Source organism: Silurus meridionalis, chromosome 21, assembly GCF_014805685.1.
Source record: "Silurus meridionalis isolate SWU-2019-XX chromosome 21, ASM1480568v1, whole genome shotgun sequence".
Classification (NCBI taxonomy): domain Eukaryota; kingdom Metazoa; phylum Chordata; class Actinopteri; order Siluriformes; family Siluridae; genus Silurus; species Silurus meridionalis.
Window position 1 is genome coordinate 3,966,010 of NC_060904.1, and position 18,868 is coordinate 3,984,877.

At 38.1% G+C, this 18,868-nt stretch overlaps 1 protein-coding gene across 1 annotated transcript in view; it reads right to left on the reverse strand.

Moving 5' to 3' along the window:
• The window catches only part of prex2 (phosphatidylinositol-3,4,5-trisphosphate-dependent Rac exchange factor 2), a 91,608-nt gene that overhangs the window by 45,159 nt on the left and 27,581 nt on the right, over window positions 1-18,868 (reverse strand). The window contains exons 7-17 of the mRNA XM_046833456.1: window positions 18,591-18,724; window positions 18,409-18,512; window positions 14,278-14,427; window positions 13,865-14,009; window positions 10,257-10,357; window positions 8,731-8,834; window positions 8,576-8,625; window positions 4,669-4,744; window positions 3,997-4,069; window positions 2,774-2,916; window positions 1,389-1,481 (exon numbers count right to left, since the gene is read on the reverse strand). Coding sequence (XP_046689412.1) covers window positions 1,389-1,481; window positions 2,774-2,916; window positions 3,997-4,069; window positions 4,669-4,744; window positions 8,576-8,625; window positions 8,731-8,834; window positions 10,257-10,357; window positions 13,865-14,009; window positions 14,278-14,427; window positions 18,409-18,512; window positions 18,591-18,724 — 1,173 coding nt within the window. The remainder of the gene's footprint in view (window positions 1-1,388; window positions 1,482-2,773; window positions 2,917-3,996; window positions 4,070-4,668; window positions 4,745-8,575; window positions 8,626-8,730; window positions 8,835-10,256; window positions 10,358-13,864; window positions 14,010-14,277; window positions 14,428-18,408; window positions 18,513-18,590; window positions 18,725-18,868) is intronic.

Consider the following 18,868-nt stretch of genomic DNA (forward strand, 5'->3'; position numbering starts at 1 on the left):
ATGTTCAGTGATGGAGAAACAGCATACGGTATGTAGAAGGTTGTTTTAAATATTAATTAAGAGGTTGTTTATCCTCAAAGTCCAATTTCCGAAATCCTCTCGAGGTGGGATCCAACTGGATCTGGTACATCTCTAAATGGCTCTTGATCTTCACGTGGTCGACATCTGACCCCAGGTTCCTAACATTGCTGGGATATGTGAAAACAGCATTTCACTGTGCTGTAATGTATATGTGACAGATAAATGCATATGCTATTCTTTTAATTTACAGATCCAGCACCAAATCATCGCAATACACCACTTCCTGTGCATGAGTCTCAGGAGAACTCAGTAATTTTGCTGAGCGAAACACCCACACGTCGTGCTTGCGCTATTGCACGCATCTCTGTCGCTTTCTCCAGCTACAAGCTGCTCGTTTTTTTCCGCTGAGAAAACGCAGGGGAGCCGAATGCTTACACGCTGTGCCGATTCAGCATTCTATAAAACGGAAAGCTGGCCTTTCCCTTCCCTTGTTCTCTCTCCTTTTTCCTGTCTAGAGCTCATGCATCACATTGCGTGTGAGTCAGATGCAGATTTTTTTTTTTTTTTACAACATAACCCTTTATCTATGCGAGTGCAGAGAAGCATATTGCCAGATTTAACAACTCCATGTTGAAATCATGAACTCCACCACATGGCATTACTTCAGCTCTGGACAGCATCACCATACCATCCCCCATTAGGCCTGATCAAGTTTCAGCAACCTCAGATAGAGTCTTCTTTTAATAGGTCCAAGATTCATGAAACACTATAGATTTTTTATAGCTTTCTATTTCTCTCTGACCACAAGCGTTAAAACATTAAACACTCCCGGCCTTAACACAGACAGAATTCAACAATCCCGGAGACCACAGCCTTGGATTCTGATTAAAGGAATTTGTTTGAAATAAAATTGCATTAAAAACCTCATTTCGGCATCTCACAGTATAACTAGTCCATGCCAGAGCCTTTAAATGTTCAGTGAAGGTAAAAGTAGAAGGTTATTTTAAATATTAAATATCTAAAGTCTGAAATCCTCTCGAGGTGGGATCCAACTGGAGCTGGTATATCTCTAGATGGCTCTTGATCCTCGCATGGTCAACATCTTCTCCTTGAATGTCTGAAATCTTCATGAGGTGGGAAACAACTTGAGCTGCCATAATCTCTAGATGGCTCAAGGTCCTTTTGGGTTGACATCATCTAAACCAACTTGTGTTTTTTATGGAAAATAGAAGTAATGGAGTGTAACATAGTGGACCTGGGATATGTATCATGTGATACTTGAAAGGAAAGATTTTAGAAATATACTGCATTAAAACCTCTACAGCTACTGTGCAGATAATGAAGAAGATGAGGATTTACATACTCACCTCAGCATGAGAGCCTTTCTCCACCGACTTGATAATTGGAACTCGATTACGATCCTCGAGGGTGAAGCCATATCCTCCATCACTAGGCCTTATCTGGAAAGAAGAGTGTGTAGATTTTACGAGCGTGCTGCTGAGCAGCAGTTGCTATACGCTGCATCAGGAATACTGGAGGCAAGTTAAGATGGTGCTGTGCTGATAGAAACAAATGAACTAACTTCAAACCTAATTAACAGCTTGGATAATGATAGCCAGTGTGTACATTTGCAGGATTTGGTATAAGCTCTTACATCCTTATATCCAGAATGACTTACAGTTACCACATCTGAGGGCAGTTGTTGGTTAAGGGCCTTGTTTAAGGGCCCAGCATTGGAGTTTGTTGGTGGACCTACCACTTTCCTGTAGATAAATTGTAGTGGTCCAATCGTTCCTCAGCAGCATATCATTCTTTTCTTTTATATTAAAAAAAGAAAGAAAGAAGGTGCTTTCTGCATGTCACATGTTCTTTACAGCATAGTGAAATTCTTTCCTCACATTACCAGCAATGTTAGGAAGCTGGGGTCAGAGCGCAGTGCCAGCCATGATACCGTGCCCCTGTAGCACTGAGGGTTAAGGGCCTTGCTCAAAAGCCCCAACAGTGGCACTTTGGCGATACCAGGGCTTAAAATTTCGACACTCCGAGCAGGAACCCAGAATCTCAACCACTTAGCTACCACTTTCTTATTATAGTGATATATCATAATTATTCATATTCTACAAAAATGATTTATGAATGTATTTATTTTACTAATCTGTGCTTTTGCATTCGATTCCCATTCAGAAGACTGGCAGCATAGCAAACACAGCATTTACATGTTTTCTGAGGTGCAGACATGTTCCCCGTCCAATCAGAATTTAGGATCTATTTTATTGATTAACGTTTCAACCTTGAGTGTGTTTAAATCTTTTGTGTGAACAAGACAGGAATTATATAACAGGACACTTATACTTACTTTTACTGACAGGTTTATTTGAAAAGTGCTGACTGTTGACTATATATATATATATATATATATATATATATATATATATATATATGACTTTTTTCACTAAAATTCAATCGTCACTCTTTTCCACAACGTGTTTACTGCTCACCTATGGTGCATGTGTGGTGTCGTCCTAAACCTAAAGTCAATTGCCTCAGCAGTTTTTTTTACCCTTGGGGCAATAAAAAACTGGTCTCGAAGCAGCCGTTTATAATTAATAAGATCCACCACAGAGTTGGCCCGAGTGTAACATCGAGGCAACGCAACAAATCAGCAGAGCTGTGAGACTGGATGCAGCGGCACAGAACGGCACACAGTAAACGATCCCAGCTGCGAAAGAAATCACAGTTACGCATCACTCACCAGCACAGTCTTGGCAATGACATTTTCAACTATTTTCAGGTCGTGCTTCATGGGCTTGTGCTTGGTGTTCGATCCCTCCATCTCTTCATCAGCGAAGAAGCGGAACAAAAGTGGCTCATCCTTGAACTCGCTCTTCTCCAGGACTGGGGAAGGAAGTAAACCGTGGTCAGTAAGGAATATACTGCAGAATGAGCGTTTATGGGAAAATACGACGACATTGAAATGGAATTAGCATTTTGAAGAGTTTTATTCTTTTTATACTGCAGCAGTTTTTCAATTTGCAACATTTTCACAATTCATTTACTATTCACTTAAAAAACATCTAAGTTTTAGTTTTTTTATTTTTACATTTGTGAGACAAATACAAAATAAAAAAAAAACAAATGAGCAATTTCAGTTTACTAGACTTTCTTCGGTCCATATTAATGATTTCGTTCTTTTTGGTGGATTTTTGTTGCCTATTTCTGAGCACTGTGAGCACTGTGAAGAAAAAAAAAACAAGCAGATTCTGTGTGAGAGATTTGTATAATTTTAGAAAAAAAACAGCAAAAGTGCTGTAAGGCGATGATTAGGGGAGTTTGGGCCTTTCTCTCTCTGTCTTTCTTTCTCTCAGGATAATGGAGGTTTCACACTGCTGAGAAAAAAAACTGAAAAAAACAGGCCCAAAAAAAAAAAAAAAAAAAAAGAGTCCGTTTCCAAAGCAACACAACCTAAATTGTGTGTAAAAAAATACCCCCTGTGAGAGAAAAAATTAAGCAATATTTTTCTCGATTTAACAATATCCTAAATAACGTCAACAATCTTAGTAATAGCTCTTCGGCACGAATCCCTGTGATCACATTTGGTCACGTTTGATGGAAATACACTCGTCGGGGTCATTATAATCCATATATTCTGTAATTTGTCGCCCTAATTGTGGGCAGTTGTGTGCAGATCTGTGCAAAATGTAATGACAAATGAGTCAGGCATGATGTGGAGTTTGGCACAGCATGGACTCCGGTTTTAAAATCCAAGGCGTGGATTCGGTAAACAAGCTATCGCTATGGCGACGGGCCGTTCGCTAGAGCTCACGATCGCTTGGGCTAATTTTTAAAAGATTAGCAATGATTGGCTCTAATGTACGGTTCTGTTTGGGAGGCAAAATAATACAGGATCAGGCCGAACGAACACAACAGGGTTTTTGTTCTCGAGAGTGTAGAGAAAGCGAGAGATGCCAGTCATACCATGATGCATGAATCCGTTGTCGCACAGCTCCACCCCCAAGATCAGCGCTTCTTCTCTTGTTCGACAGTCACCCTTTGAGAGAAAGAGAAGAGAGGGAAAGTTGGAAAAATTACAGCTTTCATTGTCTGCCAAGCACTGTCAAACCATCTCGTTATACTGTACAATTTTATGTACAAAAAATAAAAATAAAAACACTCGACTGGAAGAATGTAGAAGCCTGTTTTGACATGCTTTAAGAAGAGATTTTTTTCATTGAATTCTCTGTTTTTAAAGCTTACTTAGGCGATCAATTATTTTTAAAGTTACTTAGGTGAACAACTTTTGTCTACATAAAGACACTAGGTAATCTATCTATCCATCCATCCATCCATCCATCCATCCATCCATCCATCCATCCATCCATTATCCATCTATTCATTCATTCAATTATTCATTCATTCATTCATTCATTCAATTAACTATTTTTCAATTAGCCTATTTTTCATATTCTATTTTTTATATTCTAATGAGTGCATGTCTTCTGCTTTGCTACGTTTCATTACCAGGAAAGAAAAGTGGTCAGGCTGTGGTTCATAATTTAAAAGCTTTTTACTATTAGTTTCTTGACTTCGCATTTTTTTCATACAAGCAAATATCACTATATTACAGACAAATTTAAATAATAGTCTTACCTGTGCTATGAGCCAGTCGATCAACTTGTTGGCCATCACTACAGATTTGTACGTTCTTAAATGGTAATCTTTATCCCTGAACGGACATAGACAAAAAAAAAAAGATTTACGAAAATGATTAGGTATGAACAAAAGGGAGGTTGTTCTAATCTGAACCAATGACCTCTATGTCAGAACTTTAACCTCTTTACAAGGTGGTCGGGAGAGCTGAACTTGGCTTTTACATCCTGACAACAATTTTCGCACCATACATCATGACTCACTTGACATGAGATTTTCAGCCTGACTTCCTCCTCAGCCCTCCTACTAGGCGACACTTTCTCCTCAGTGTCTATTTCTTGGTTGCGTTAACATTAACATTCTGATAAAGTCGTGTATGCAATCGGAGCAAATGATTGAGCATTTGAACTTTTCTATTGACCTTAGTATAAAAATATTGTAATGTAAAAAAATTATTATACAGTAAGGTCCAAACATACATTGTGCCAAAAGGTGAAACAGTGAGAGAACTTGGTTGAGGTGTTTTAAACTTTTACTAGACTTAACTATGATCGCCAACATCAACTTTCGCAAACTAAGAAACTGCTATTTGCCCCCACTCTCTACTCGGCAAGAGTTCAGCGTTAAAAGAGCGACTTCTCTCGACCCCATGTTGTTGACCGTGGAACATTTTCAAGACCTATAAAGTTGCTTTTGGCAGCTTCCAGTGCATGATTCACTTATCTTTAAAAGACCTATTATTAAAAACTAAAGGGATTCAAAGGTAACAAAGAGCTGAATTGGTGCTAGCTTTTAAAATAGTTTAGCCAGCTGAGGTCAGAAGGTAGAACCACCAAATGTGTACATGGTTTGGATGTGGTAGGGGGCTGCTAAGTTTGAAGGAGTGGGGGTGGAGGTGGGGGTAAAAACAACCTGGGAACTTTGACAATGCAATAGAGCTGAGATTTTCCCATGAAGTCTCATGAAGTCAAGAATCCCCTGAGGTACACTCAGTTTAATAGACTAGAGGATTGGCTTTCCCTAAACAAATAAACAAACTTGGACAAGTCCAATCAAAAGCATCCACAATCTACAACATGATAAGGGTGGACAAAAATATTGCTATAGAGTAGAAATGTAACACAAAGTTTTCAACAGTTTTTATATACACACTATAATTTTCCTCACAGTCTCTCGGGAGGTTTTGGCACTGGCCGTGCTCCTGTGCGCCTAGTGCAATATATTTTAACCACCGTGACTCGTTCGTCTTAGCCTCAAACCAAAGCTGTCATAAATGAAGGGAAGGCAGAGGCACAGCAGGCAACCATACGCCTGGCATGAACACAATGCAATCCACTAAAGCAGCGGGCACAAATAGGTCACTCGGACCCTTTATTGGCTTTTGACCGGGCTTCAGTCCTGTTCTTAACATCCTTCTTTGTCAGTTTTGGGTTCAAACTAGCGGCTGATTGTCTCTCCATGGCTCAAACAAGCCTGGATTTACTGCTTCTTTTGTGTGTTTTGTGTGGGCCTGTGCCCCCTCTGAAGCTTCCCTTCCACTAGGAGTTTCTCGCTAATTAGAATCCAATCTAGAGAAGCTTGTACAAGAAAAAAGCAAAGAAAAAGCAGGGAGTCTGCAGCACATACCCCAACTTATACACACAATATGTGTAAACAAAAGGCATTGCAGTGTTTTGCGCACGCACACACACACACACACACACACACACACACAAACACTCACATACACAAACAAACAGCCGGAGCATATGTTTTTGGAATCGCTTAATTATAAATGCATACATAGTCTGCATTCACTGCGACACAAACAATTGACAAAGTGCAGTCTGGTTTTATTAAAACAAACAAACAAACAAACAAAAAAATAGGAACTAAGGCCAATAAACAACTGAATCTGTGGGGCTCCAAACTTTCATTCCTTACTCTTCCACTCTTCTTCTAATTCATAGTTACTACATAATATATGATCTAAACTGAACATCTGAGTACCAAACATCAGATTTTTAACTTTACAAGTCATCCTATAACACAGCACACATCCTATAACACAGCACAGCTAATCAATCCAAGCTAACGGCTAAGCCTAATAGCTCAGCTATTAGCTATTAGCTGTTATGTCTTTTTGACACTAAAGAAACAAACAAATGGCCATGAAAGCATTTGATTTCTCTTCAGACATCAATTTCTTTACACTGAGGTCACAGCATTTTTAATTCACTCTACATTGATGCAATTCATGTAAATTGCATTCATGTATTAAGGGAGTCTATGCTAAATGAATTACACTGCAATACTAAAGCCTTTCAAAAAAACAAAATCATTTTCCTGAGGTAAATAAAGTAAAAGCAACTCGAGAGGTCATTATTTACTTTAGGGAAATCATTTTGTTTCTAAGAAAGGCTTTAGTATGGCTTTGTTGTATGGCAGTGTAATTTACTTAGCATAGCATAGAAGAGCTGGTTTAAAATTATGGCTCGCTTCAAACACTATAAAATAGACAAGGAGGCAACACTCCTAAATGAGGGAGAGGTTTTAGGGCCATAAAAAATTAAAGTATGATGGAAATTATTTCGTTTCTAAGGAAGGATTTAGGACGGCTATTAAGTAAACACACAATAGGCTTAGGTGTGAAGAAAATAAATATTTAAATTAATGAATTAATTAATTATAAATATTCTTTCCCCACCTCATAATAAGGTCAAAATGGTTTGAGATGCTAATGTAGCAGGATCATGGCTAAATACCTAATGCTAATATGATGTTTTATTCAAATATACAAATATAATAACCTTGTAAATGTTAGACTAAAGAACGTTAAGCCTAATGTAAAAATGGTACAGTTTTAATCTAATACATTTTTATAGCCATATTGAACTACTTTTTTTTATAGGAAAACTGAGGAAATTGATTGAAAAACTGATTTCTGAGGAAATTCTTTATATAGAAATCACAGCATAGAGGCAAATGGATGAAGTTAAAGGAATTAAATTTACTGTTGCTTTTCAATCTCTCTCACTCAATCTCTCGCAGGCGACAGAAAAAGACTCAATGAAAAAGTGACTGATAGCTTATAGGCTTGAAGTGTTTACTTAATTGCCCTTGCATTGTGTTTAACTGCTCTGCTGAACTGAAACACAGTTTGTGGACTTTGATATGGTTTCTCAGCGGCCAAATACGCCCAGAATGGCACGACTGGTCCGTCGCACCAGCCAGACGAATGAAAAGCACCATTAGCACAATATGACTGCCATCTGTTCTCAAATGCCTCATTGACTATTCGCCGTGGCCTGGAAAGGCACAGAAAGTGTGATTTTGTCTATTGTAAGAAATATGAGGTTAATATCACGAAAACGGAAAGAGCACTTTACACTGGTTTAAAAACCCCGGTACGCTTTGAACACTATAAAGTAGACTGGTGGGGAACAAAATTGTCGACAGGAAACAGGTTCAGGTCTCCTAGATCCAGTGAAGGGAGACTTTCAAACTTCCAAATCCAATGAAATTCTGTAGAATTGTGTACGTCCAAGTTTGTGGTAACAGTTTGGGGAAGAACCACATATGGGTGAAAAAGTGTGGTGTCCCAATACTTACCCCGGCTGCACAAATTCAATTATTAATGACACAAAACAACCTACACAGCATTGCAAGTTACAACAAATGGTAAAGAAATCTAAAATAAAGGAATCCTTGCACAACTTTTATGATGTTAAAAGCCTTTTTAGTTGCAGCACAGTGTCCTGCTGCTATATATAGAGAAATGAGTAGCAGCAGGTTACCAATTGCAGCTGGCTGCTCTGCAAACACACACACACACACACACACACACACACACACACACACACACACACACACACACATATATACTTGCAGAGGTAATGGGGCTGAACTGAGAGGGCAGGTCTCTTACCTGATCACTGGTGTGAAGAGACTGTGAAGCCGGCAGAACAACCTCACTCCCTGGAGTCAGGACAAGGTGCAGTGAGAGGCATCATACACCAGCTGATAAACAAGTCTGCCATTTTGCAAAAGAGTAAAAAAATAACCCATGTTTTGAAAATTTACCTTGGAGATGACATCCTGCATATCACTTCGTGGATGGTAGGTGCCGTCGTCGTATCGGAAACGATACAGTACCGGCTCGGGTTTGAACTGGTGCTTGTCTGTGACTGTAGAAGAAAGAAGAAGTTTAGGAGTTAAATAGTATAAAGTAAATTGGAAAGAAAAAGTTTTCTAAGGAAATGATGGCTCATGTCGTTATCTCACAGCTCCACACAGTGGCCCTTAAGACTTGCTGATAATTACCCAAATTGCTTAAATAATAAATGTATCAATAGAATATTTTAAAATAATTCTTGTTAAAAAGAATTAAAATAACTATGTATATAATTATATCTAGTTATATATAATGAAATTATTAAATACTGAACATCTTTTGGAAAAATGTGAATGCACCCCAGACCTTCTCACCTACATCAGTATCTGATTTTACCAGCATCCTTGTGGCTGAATGAGCACAAATCTCCACTCCAAATCTTCCCAGAAGAGTACGGTTAATTATAAGAGCAAATGGAGACTAAACTTTTGTCCATAGAGTGTATTTGACAAATATACTAGGGTTGGCTGGGGTTTGATCTCACAACCTTCAGAGCCAAAGACCAATGCCTTAACCACTAAAAACCACCTCCCACAATGAATAGTAATTTGCCCCAAAATAAAACAAATGCTAGGGTGTGAATACCATATTTATTCCTTAAGAGCAATAATAACATCTTATAAGCAGACATTGTGCTCTCACATTGTGCAAGGCTGAGCTGCCAGACCAAGAACCAAGAGCAAGAAGATGCTTAACAAGATGGCTGATATAATGTAAAAAGACGCACTGTACACGACGACAATAATGCCAAATGTTTTAGTAATCACGTTATTCATGTTTCCAGTTCTACGTAATAATGCGCACCTTCAGACATTTATCATTTAATACTTGCATTACAGTAATGGCCATTTTGGGACATCGCCACTGAAAACACTGATGAAATGATTTTAATTTGGGTTTTGTTTATGACAGTGTGTGATGTTAGGTCATAAGCAAACATGATTAGATGATTAGAACCCTGCTAGCTGACTGACACAAGCCACTCTTATTTATCATTCATGCTTTATTGAGAATGTCACAACCAGTCTAAACAAGTCAGTTAAAAATGCTAAATTATGGTTAAGTCCAAATCGGCACAAAGTAGCAAGCAGAAGTTTCTTTTGCTGTGTGACTGAGCTATTTAGTTGAAATTCTCTAAAAACTCTTTCAGCCCCATGTCATCAAATACTACATTTACGGCATTTGGCACTATTCATTTATCAAATGTAAAGAACTGTGCAGTTGAGAGTTAAAACCCTGCTTAAGGGCCCTGGAGTGGCAGGTAAATGGTGCTGGAATTTAAACTCATGGCCTTCTGCTCAAAAGTTCAACTTCGTAACTGTTGATCTACCACATCCCAATAGTAATAACCACAAAGTTAGTTTTCAAGCATTTCAGAGGTGAAGTCCATCATTAACACGAAAAGTTGTTTGCAAAAATCATCGTGTTTATTTACCATGGTGGATAATGCCATTCTCCAGCAAAGCCTGGCCAAGGTGAACACCTTCTTCTGGGTTATCCGTCTCTCCGATCTCCATTAACCAGGCCACAAACTCACTGGGAACATTAAAGCAAATTAAGTCAGAAGACTCATATGTACACACACCTAAGGACACATACACAGTCCCTTTCACAGTCCACACACAGTTCATTTCTAGTCCTCTTGGTAAGTCAACAATTAACCAATCAATCTCCCCACACACATACAAAACAGATGCTGCTACTGGCACTTTTCTGTAGTTTTCAAAGATTTTAAGGAAAAAATACACATTTTTGACAAATTCGGTAATCTAGTGCTGACTGATTTTCCAACACCCACCCTCCTCCTCTTTTTTCTTCACTATCCGTCTGCTCAGTCACCCACAAACACTAAAACACACTTGGCCAGCTTGTAGAAGATCAAGCCTGAGGTTGGGGCTGGTGTTTTTGCAGCCCAGTGGTAACTTCAGTACACATTTCAAAAGCACCATAACACACCACACAGGCCAAGTTCAACATGTCTCTCCCTCTGTGTGTGTGTGTGTGTGTGTGTGTGTGTGTGTGTGTGTGTGTGTGTGTTGCACAGATTAGCACAAAAAAAACAAAGCAAAGGTTTGGGTCACACAATCCCCAGCCTCGTGTGCTCTTATACTGCAGTGCTGTCGCTGTACATTCTCGAATTCTAATTTCCTACTTTTGCTTCTGTGGTTGTGTTTATGCATTTAGTTGTAATCTGTTCCACACGGGCAAATTACCTGAGCCTCAGCATAGGCGATTCATTATACAGAATGTATTGCACAATACACCAATCAGGCATAACATTGTGCACACTGACAGGTGAAGTGAATAACACTGACTACCTATTCATTCATAGCACCTGCTAGTGGGTGGGATATATACAGTATCTCACAAAAGTGAGTACACCCCTCACATTTCAGCGACCATTTAGGTATATCTTTTTGTTAAACAGACAAAAACATGAACATGATGAACAGGACACGTGGCTTTGCATGGCTACATGACGTAATGCTGTTATCAGGTAGGGTGCACTCACTTCTGTTGCCAGGTTTTTTTTTTTTTACAATAATGGCTGTATGTTGAGTTATTTTCAGAGGACCGTAAATCTGTGCTGCTATACAAGCTGCACATTGACTACTCTAAAATATCTCCAAGTTTCATTTCTATTAGTATTGTCCCTTGAGAATATTATACTAAAATGGTTGCTGAAATGTGAGGGGTGCACTCACTTTTGTGAGATCAGTCAGCAAGTGAACAATTTGCCCTCAAAGTTGACGTGTTAGAAGTAGGAAAAATGGGTGAGCGTAAGGATTTGAGCGAGTTTGACAAAATGCTGACTGCACCCCAAGCCTTCTCACCTCACCTACATCTTATGATCAGATGTTCACAAACATTTGTCCATATGGTGTGTGGTTTAAAATACTGTGCATAAGATGAATAATAATAAACTTGACTTTTTTTAGCAAAAAAATCGATTACACACTGGTAGCAGGAACTTCGTGATGTGGTTAATTATCTGTTGTTTGTTTTTTAGTTCCTTTACAAAAAAAATTAAAAATTTAATGAATCATTTAAAAATTATAATTAATACTTTTTTTTTGTTTGTGTCAAATTACATTTGCATTTAATTTAAATGTATTAATAAAAAAATGATTAAATACATACATATTTTTGTGAGTTTACATCACAAGTTCACTCATTACAATTAAATATTTTAATGAAACAAACTAATAAAAGGTAATTATTTAATGAATTAAGATTTATTTTTGGTTATGTTATTTCTTGACCAAATTGCAGAAAAATAATCACATTTAATCAGGTTTAATACTTGCTTGCTGGTTTGTTTTAATCAGTTACAGCAAAACAATGTATATTCTGTTATAAAATAATATTGTAGTATAATTATTAGATATAGTTACATAATATTATATTTATTTTAACCCTCACCTGTAAATAGACATGTTAGTGTTAGAGTACAAATTTAAAATTTTCTTTAAATCTCTGTGGGATTTGACCTGAACCCTTAACAAATCTCCAAAGGAGCTACTTAATGCAAAGTCAGTATCGTCATTTTCTTTTTTTTTGCAGTATGTTTTCCTTAAAGCTTTCCCTAAAGCCTCATGTTTTGCTTCTAAAATATTCCGCTCTGTACCGACTCTACATTTTGTGCACGAGCTCTCAGAGCTACTCAAAGCCAACAAAGACACAGCGTACAGCCTTAAAGTTCACGACTTAAAATAACTCTCCACTTCAGAGGTTTTCGACAGCAAAGAGGAAGGCGAGAAAGAGACAAAAAAGCCATTCGAAGCCAAAGGCAACGTGCTTTTCATCAAAAAGGCGTCAGTTTTGATTTCAGCATGGAGGAAGCTGAGGACAAATTGGCGGCCTAGAGCGAGGATTCACAGACCGAACGCTTTATCGTGGACCATCACCTTTGGCCAGGATTGTCCTCACGTCCTCAATGTCTTTTTCCGGAAAGTGTGATCTGACCTGTGTTTTTTCTTGTTAAAGGCACACACGATTTCTCACCATGACTTCCTTTGTAAAAAGCCTGTGAGCTTTCCTGTGTCTGTTAAAGTGACATGGTCCTCAACTCCATCTGGCTTCTGTGATCCCTTCTGACTGTTAGATGCCTCCTTGTTCCTCATACACATACACATGCACATGGCATGCTGCGTTTCTCATTGCGTTAGCACAAAGGATCTCCTGGTCTGAAGGACGTTTACAATCCAGCCACATGTATGAGGAACTCAGCATTGAAGTCAATCCTTTTTTTTTTCCTGCCCAGCTTTTAAAATCTCCAGCTACCAAACAGGCAACGTGACCAATAACAGTGTTGTCCTTGTTCACCATGATGTCTGGCAGTCAGATGGAGACCTGGCAAGACTCGGAGCAGCATATGGCCATTGTCTCGGGGCACAAAGGAAGCTTCGTTGGCATCTGAAAAGCAGTAAAACTGCTTCGGAATGAGATCCGGCTCATTCATTGCTTCCCCTAAACATTTCAAACTAAATCCACTATTTGTTTTATTGCAAAAATTTTGAAGAGCTCGCCATTTCTTTCTCGACATTTACTGTCCTCGTACATGTTATGTAGCCGCTCGGACAACTAAAAAAACGCAATACAGCAGCTATAAGTTTGTGCTTGGTTTTCCAAAACATCTGAGACACATCACAGCTCTAGACTCAAACGTTTCTTGTCTTACAATAAGATAAAAACATAGTGAGGTTTTAATGAATATGAAAAATGGCATTATGATACTTATAATGCCCCAAAAAACAATAAAAAATTTGACACATTTCATCATTTTCCGACCAAAGGTTCTCAACTCCTGGCTCACAAAACTTAGGTAAGTTCACCTAAATAAGGTTGGTATGAAGTATAAGTATTCACTACCAGAAGCAAATGCACATATTTGGCATCATTTCTTTTCTGGGATTTGTTGTTTGTGCCCCAAGAATTATGTTTGCATTCAGTCTTATGTTAGGACTTTATCTGGAAAAGCAGATGAGCAAAGTTAAGTCCAAATGCTAACGCTGCTGCCTATGAATACAACTGAAGCCATACCTTCCAAAGAAACACTTGGGGAAGGTGGTAAGTTTGCGTTTCCTGTCTTTAATAAGGTGTCCTTGTTTGCTCAGGAGGTTGTAGAGTTTCTCGCCTTTCTCCGAAATCATCATCCAAGTGTCCTGCTCCATCCCCAGCCTCAGTGCTGCAGGAGAAAAGGACACAAAGAGAGAGAAAAAAGGAGCAGGCAATGAGTCACATCGTTCTGCACAAGTATGAATAACTTTAGGTTAGCTTTTTTACACAAAAGAAATCGTATCTTGTATATTTACACAAAGACAAGATCACAAACTGGAAAAACAAACAGTGAAAGGCCTTTATGCTAATTAGCACTTACAGGTCTGCTAACTGCTTCTGACACGTTTAATTGGACGGCATGTTTCGGCTCGCTGCTGGTCATTAGTGTTACTCACATTTTCTTCTTTCTCGCTCCTTCAAAATGGCCTCCAGCCACTCCTGCTTCTCTTCGGGCGTTTTGGCCATGCACACGAACCACTTGTTCTTTGCCGTGTTGTGGATTTTCCAGCCGTTGTTGACGATGTTTCCGCTGCTGTGGTAGTCCGCTGTGATACAGATACAAGAAAAGTGAACATCTTGCTATAGCATTTTACCCAGACATGAATTATACATCTGTTTGAATTTGATTATTTATGTATATCTTTTTTCCCAATAGGTGGTAAGAGTGGTAGCTTAGTAGGTTTGATGGTGGGCTTCTGATCGAAAGATCATGAGTTCAAATCAGAGCCGCCAATGCTGGGCCCTTGAGCAAGGCCCTAAACCCTCAACTGCTCAGTGGTTTATAAATTAGATAATTGTAAGTAGTTCTGGATGAGGGCATCTGCCAAATTCCATACATCTAAATGCAAAAATAAATGTAAATTGAAAACATGCCACAATTACTATGTCAAATCAACATGGTGGCTCATAGAATCAACACTTAACAAAGTAGCACTTTCAATGAGTTCTATTGCTTATACAATAATGAGGTTTTTTTTGCCTTGATTCTTGCTAAAAAGTGCTGAACATGGTGGCCTTTTTAACTAATTTGTAGCTCAAGTAAACAGTTAAAGCTCAAGTAAATTCCTGAATAAAGTTCAGATGTCATTTTTTTCCAGTCAAGAGAAGGAAAATTCCATTTTACAAGCTTTCTAATATTGGGATGTACATAAGACTGAATTTACGAGTACAGAAGCAGACCTTAGGGTCAAATCCAAAGCACCCTGAAAGAGTAATCCACCAAAGCAGGCGTGATTTATTAGCGTAAGCTTTTAGAGAAGTATCAGGATAAAGGAATCTCCCAAATGTTCTCCATATTTGTAGAGTAAGACGTCTAGAATTTTCTATTATCTATTTTCTAATAGAATACAGTAAAACGTCTAAAATTTTCAAATCTCCTTTTAAAACTCATCTTTTCAGGCAGGCAGATCATTGGCATTGTATTTGTACACCCTATTGGTTGAATAATGTTTTATTATTTTTAATTGTTTTATTTTTTTTAATTGTATGTAAGGTGTCCTTGAGTGCCATGTAAGGAGCCATTAAACAAAATGTATTATTATTATTATTATTATTATTATTATTATTATTATTATTATTATTATTATTATGAAAAATGAAGTTCTCAGGCATTCCAACATAAAAAGATGTATTAAAACACTACATGAAAAGCCACAGATTCTTGATCATGCCAATTAGAAAATGATGAAGCGCTCACGCTACACTTTGAGCCGGATTTGTTACGTGTTCAAAAACTGCACTGATTACATTTTCAGTTCTTGTGGTTTCAAACATAAAACAAAATCATAACAACGCTTCAAAACTGTGTGCGGTTTCCAAATAGCTCTCAGTTGTTGTTTGAGATAAGTCCTTGTTGTGGAACTGCTATAAAACTTGTTCCACAGAGTATGTTTTTTACTTTTCTTCAGTTTCTCCAAACCAGACAGCAATCCGGTCTAATGAAATTGGTGGTATTACTCTGTGAATTTTATGGCAGTAAATATACTGAGGCAAGTGAGGGGGCACTTTTCTCCTCGCTCTCTCTGCCACTGAATTCTAAACAGCCATTCTCTCCATTTTTAATCTGAGTTTTTTTCTTCGACTGGCCTGAATTTATCTGTCTATATCTCGCTGTCTATATCTCGGTGGCAAAAATAAGGTGAATTACAACAGAAATACCGACAGAGACATATTGATTGGGTTTATTCCAACAGCAGAACAAGTGTGTTGGTCTGAGGGGAGCTAGACATGATGCATGAAATATCCTGACTCTAGAATATAAATAAAGTGAATTGTTAGTATTATATATTATATTTATATGTATATGTAAATATGCATACATACACACACACACTATATTGCCAAAAGTTTGCGACACCTGGTCATAAGTATGGTATGGTATGTGCTTTTGGGGCATCATGTTCCACATTTAGTCCCAATTTGTTCTTATTCTTCTTCTGGGAAGATGCTCCTCTAGAATGTGCTTGTGGATTTGTGCTAATTCAGACACAAGGGTTTTAGTAAAGTCAGGTACTAATGTAGTCAAGTCCTGGGGTGCATCCGACATTCACATTCATCCAAAATCGTCAGGATCAGAGCTCTATAACAGGAGATTTTCCACTCGAACCCATGCAAAGAATATCTTCGTGGAGTTTGCTTTGTGTACAGGGGAATTGTCATGCTTTAACAGGTTTGGGTCTCCTAGTTCAAGTAAAGAAAAAATTTTATGTTACTGCATCCGAACATGCCCTGAACAATTGTGTGTCTTCAGCTCTGCGGTAACAGTTTGGGAAAGAACCACATATGGCCGTGGAAGTCAGGTGTCCCTTTTGTCCATACAGTGCACAGTATGCGCATTATACAGTATATTCTGAAACAATCACAAAATTTTACCCCTGAAAAATCTTTCTGCTTAACAAGAAGAATATATATCGCCAATATACTTCTATATATAGCTGAAAAAGCAATTTCTTAGCCATGGATGAACCACAATATCACTTTCATTATGTGTGAGTTAAGCTGCAGTAATAACTATATTTCCCTTATTACTGGGGAGATGGTGGAGAACACCCATGAGCCTGTGTGCTAAATTTGGCTTTGTTTTCTCCCCACGCACTGAAACAGATCTCTCTTTAGAAAGCCTGATATTAAATCCACCAGAGGCCAGAATGCTTCTGCAAATATAACTGATAATCAGAGCTCCTACACAGCCAACATACACTCATTTCTGGGTTAGGAAAGTAACTGAGCTCTGGGGATCTGTCATCTTGCCCAGAAAATGGCATTTTTTCTAACCTTTTGCTGTAGAAGTGGTTAGATGTGAACTCCACCCAGCTAGGAAAGGAGCAGCGCCAGATAGAAAGTCTTGAGGTCGCCATATCAGGTGGAAAAAAAAATTCATAATTTTTTACTCCTAGCTCATGTGGGAGATGTAACTTTATCGTTCCCTGCCGGCTAAACAGATGGATTTAGTTATAGCACATGGCAGGTTGGGCAAAGATGTGCAAAGACAGTGAAGTACAGTTACATAAAGAGCTTTATACCAAAACCTTAAGGTGGACTAAAAGTTCCAACAGGACACTATATGGGAGTGGCACATGTGTTTTTTATTTTTTTTATGAATATCACAATCTATTTTCATTAGTACTTTGACATGCAAAGCGTTTTAAAAATGTACATTGATTTATGAAAATGAGGCTTTATCAGAGGATGTACACCACTTCGCTTAATATTGTTTTGGTCCCTCTTTTGCTGCTAAATCAGTTCTGACCTGTTGAGCATTAACAGCATTACCTCCTTCAGTAGTTTGAGCTACAAGTGCTCATCTGTTGGATCGGACCACACGGACCAGCCTTCGCTATTAAAAATGCCAAATATACAGCTTCAACATAGTTGATTCTTGTATGATGAAAATTATATAAATAAATTAATAAAAAAATGTAAAAATAAAAATAAACAGATAAACAAAAAACATTTTTAGTATAAACTCATCAAATTCACAAAAAAAAAAAAAAAAAACAATTAAAATAGAATAAAATAACTAACTACTAATTGGTCAATCCTCGAGAATATCCTTTAAATTAGAAATGGGAATAAAAGTGCAACATTTCATTTTGAGTTTGTTGAAAATGATAGAAAAAATTATATTTTGGTAATAAGATTATTAAATTTGGCATGCATATTTACACACACATTTGTAAAAAAACAAACAAACAAACAAAAAAAACCCCTAACAAATATATACATTACATGTAGGCAATAGTTTGTGGAAGAAGCTTGTTATGTGCTTTTTAAACATCCCCATTCCATATTTAGTCCCTATTTGCTGTTATAATAACCACCACTCTTCTGGGAAGATGTTCCACTTGATTTTGTACAGTTCTTGTGGAGATTTGTCAGATACTTATGTAGGGTGAAAAGGCATGGAGTGCAGTCAGTGAACAAATGTTTTGTTTCTTCCTTTTCAGTCCAAAAAACTATTTTTCCTTGTTTCTTGAAAAAATTATTAAAATAAACCCCACATGTTGTGTATCCTCTAACACACTCACCTGTACCATCATCCACATTTTCCACCTCCATCACCTCGGTGTTGATTCGTCCGCGGAACTGGTACCTCGGGCCCTCGGTAGCTGCTTTGCTGTTCTTCAAACGCCTGCCAAAAACACAAATGTCTCCAGAAAGGATCCCTTCTACGTCAGGAAGATACTGCCCATAAAGCTATGAGCCTCACCTGTTCTTCTTCTTGCAGTAGACCAGTAGGTTGTCGAATAGGAAGAACACTCGCTCCTGGATGTTCCCAGCTGAGATCTTCAGCAGCACGCCTTGCATCAGCATCTCCGTGCAGCTGTCTGTCATATTGGAGCCCTAAAATAGTGCAAGGAAAAGTATTAGTTTGCGAAAAAAAAATTTAAATGCTGATCCTCAATAATCACAGAGGAGATATTTGGCTGAGAAATGTCTTTCTCCATGGCATGCGAATGGATTCTGAAAGCTCAGAGTTGAATCCAC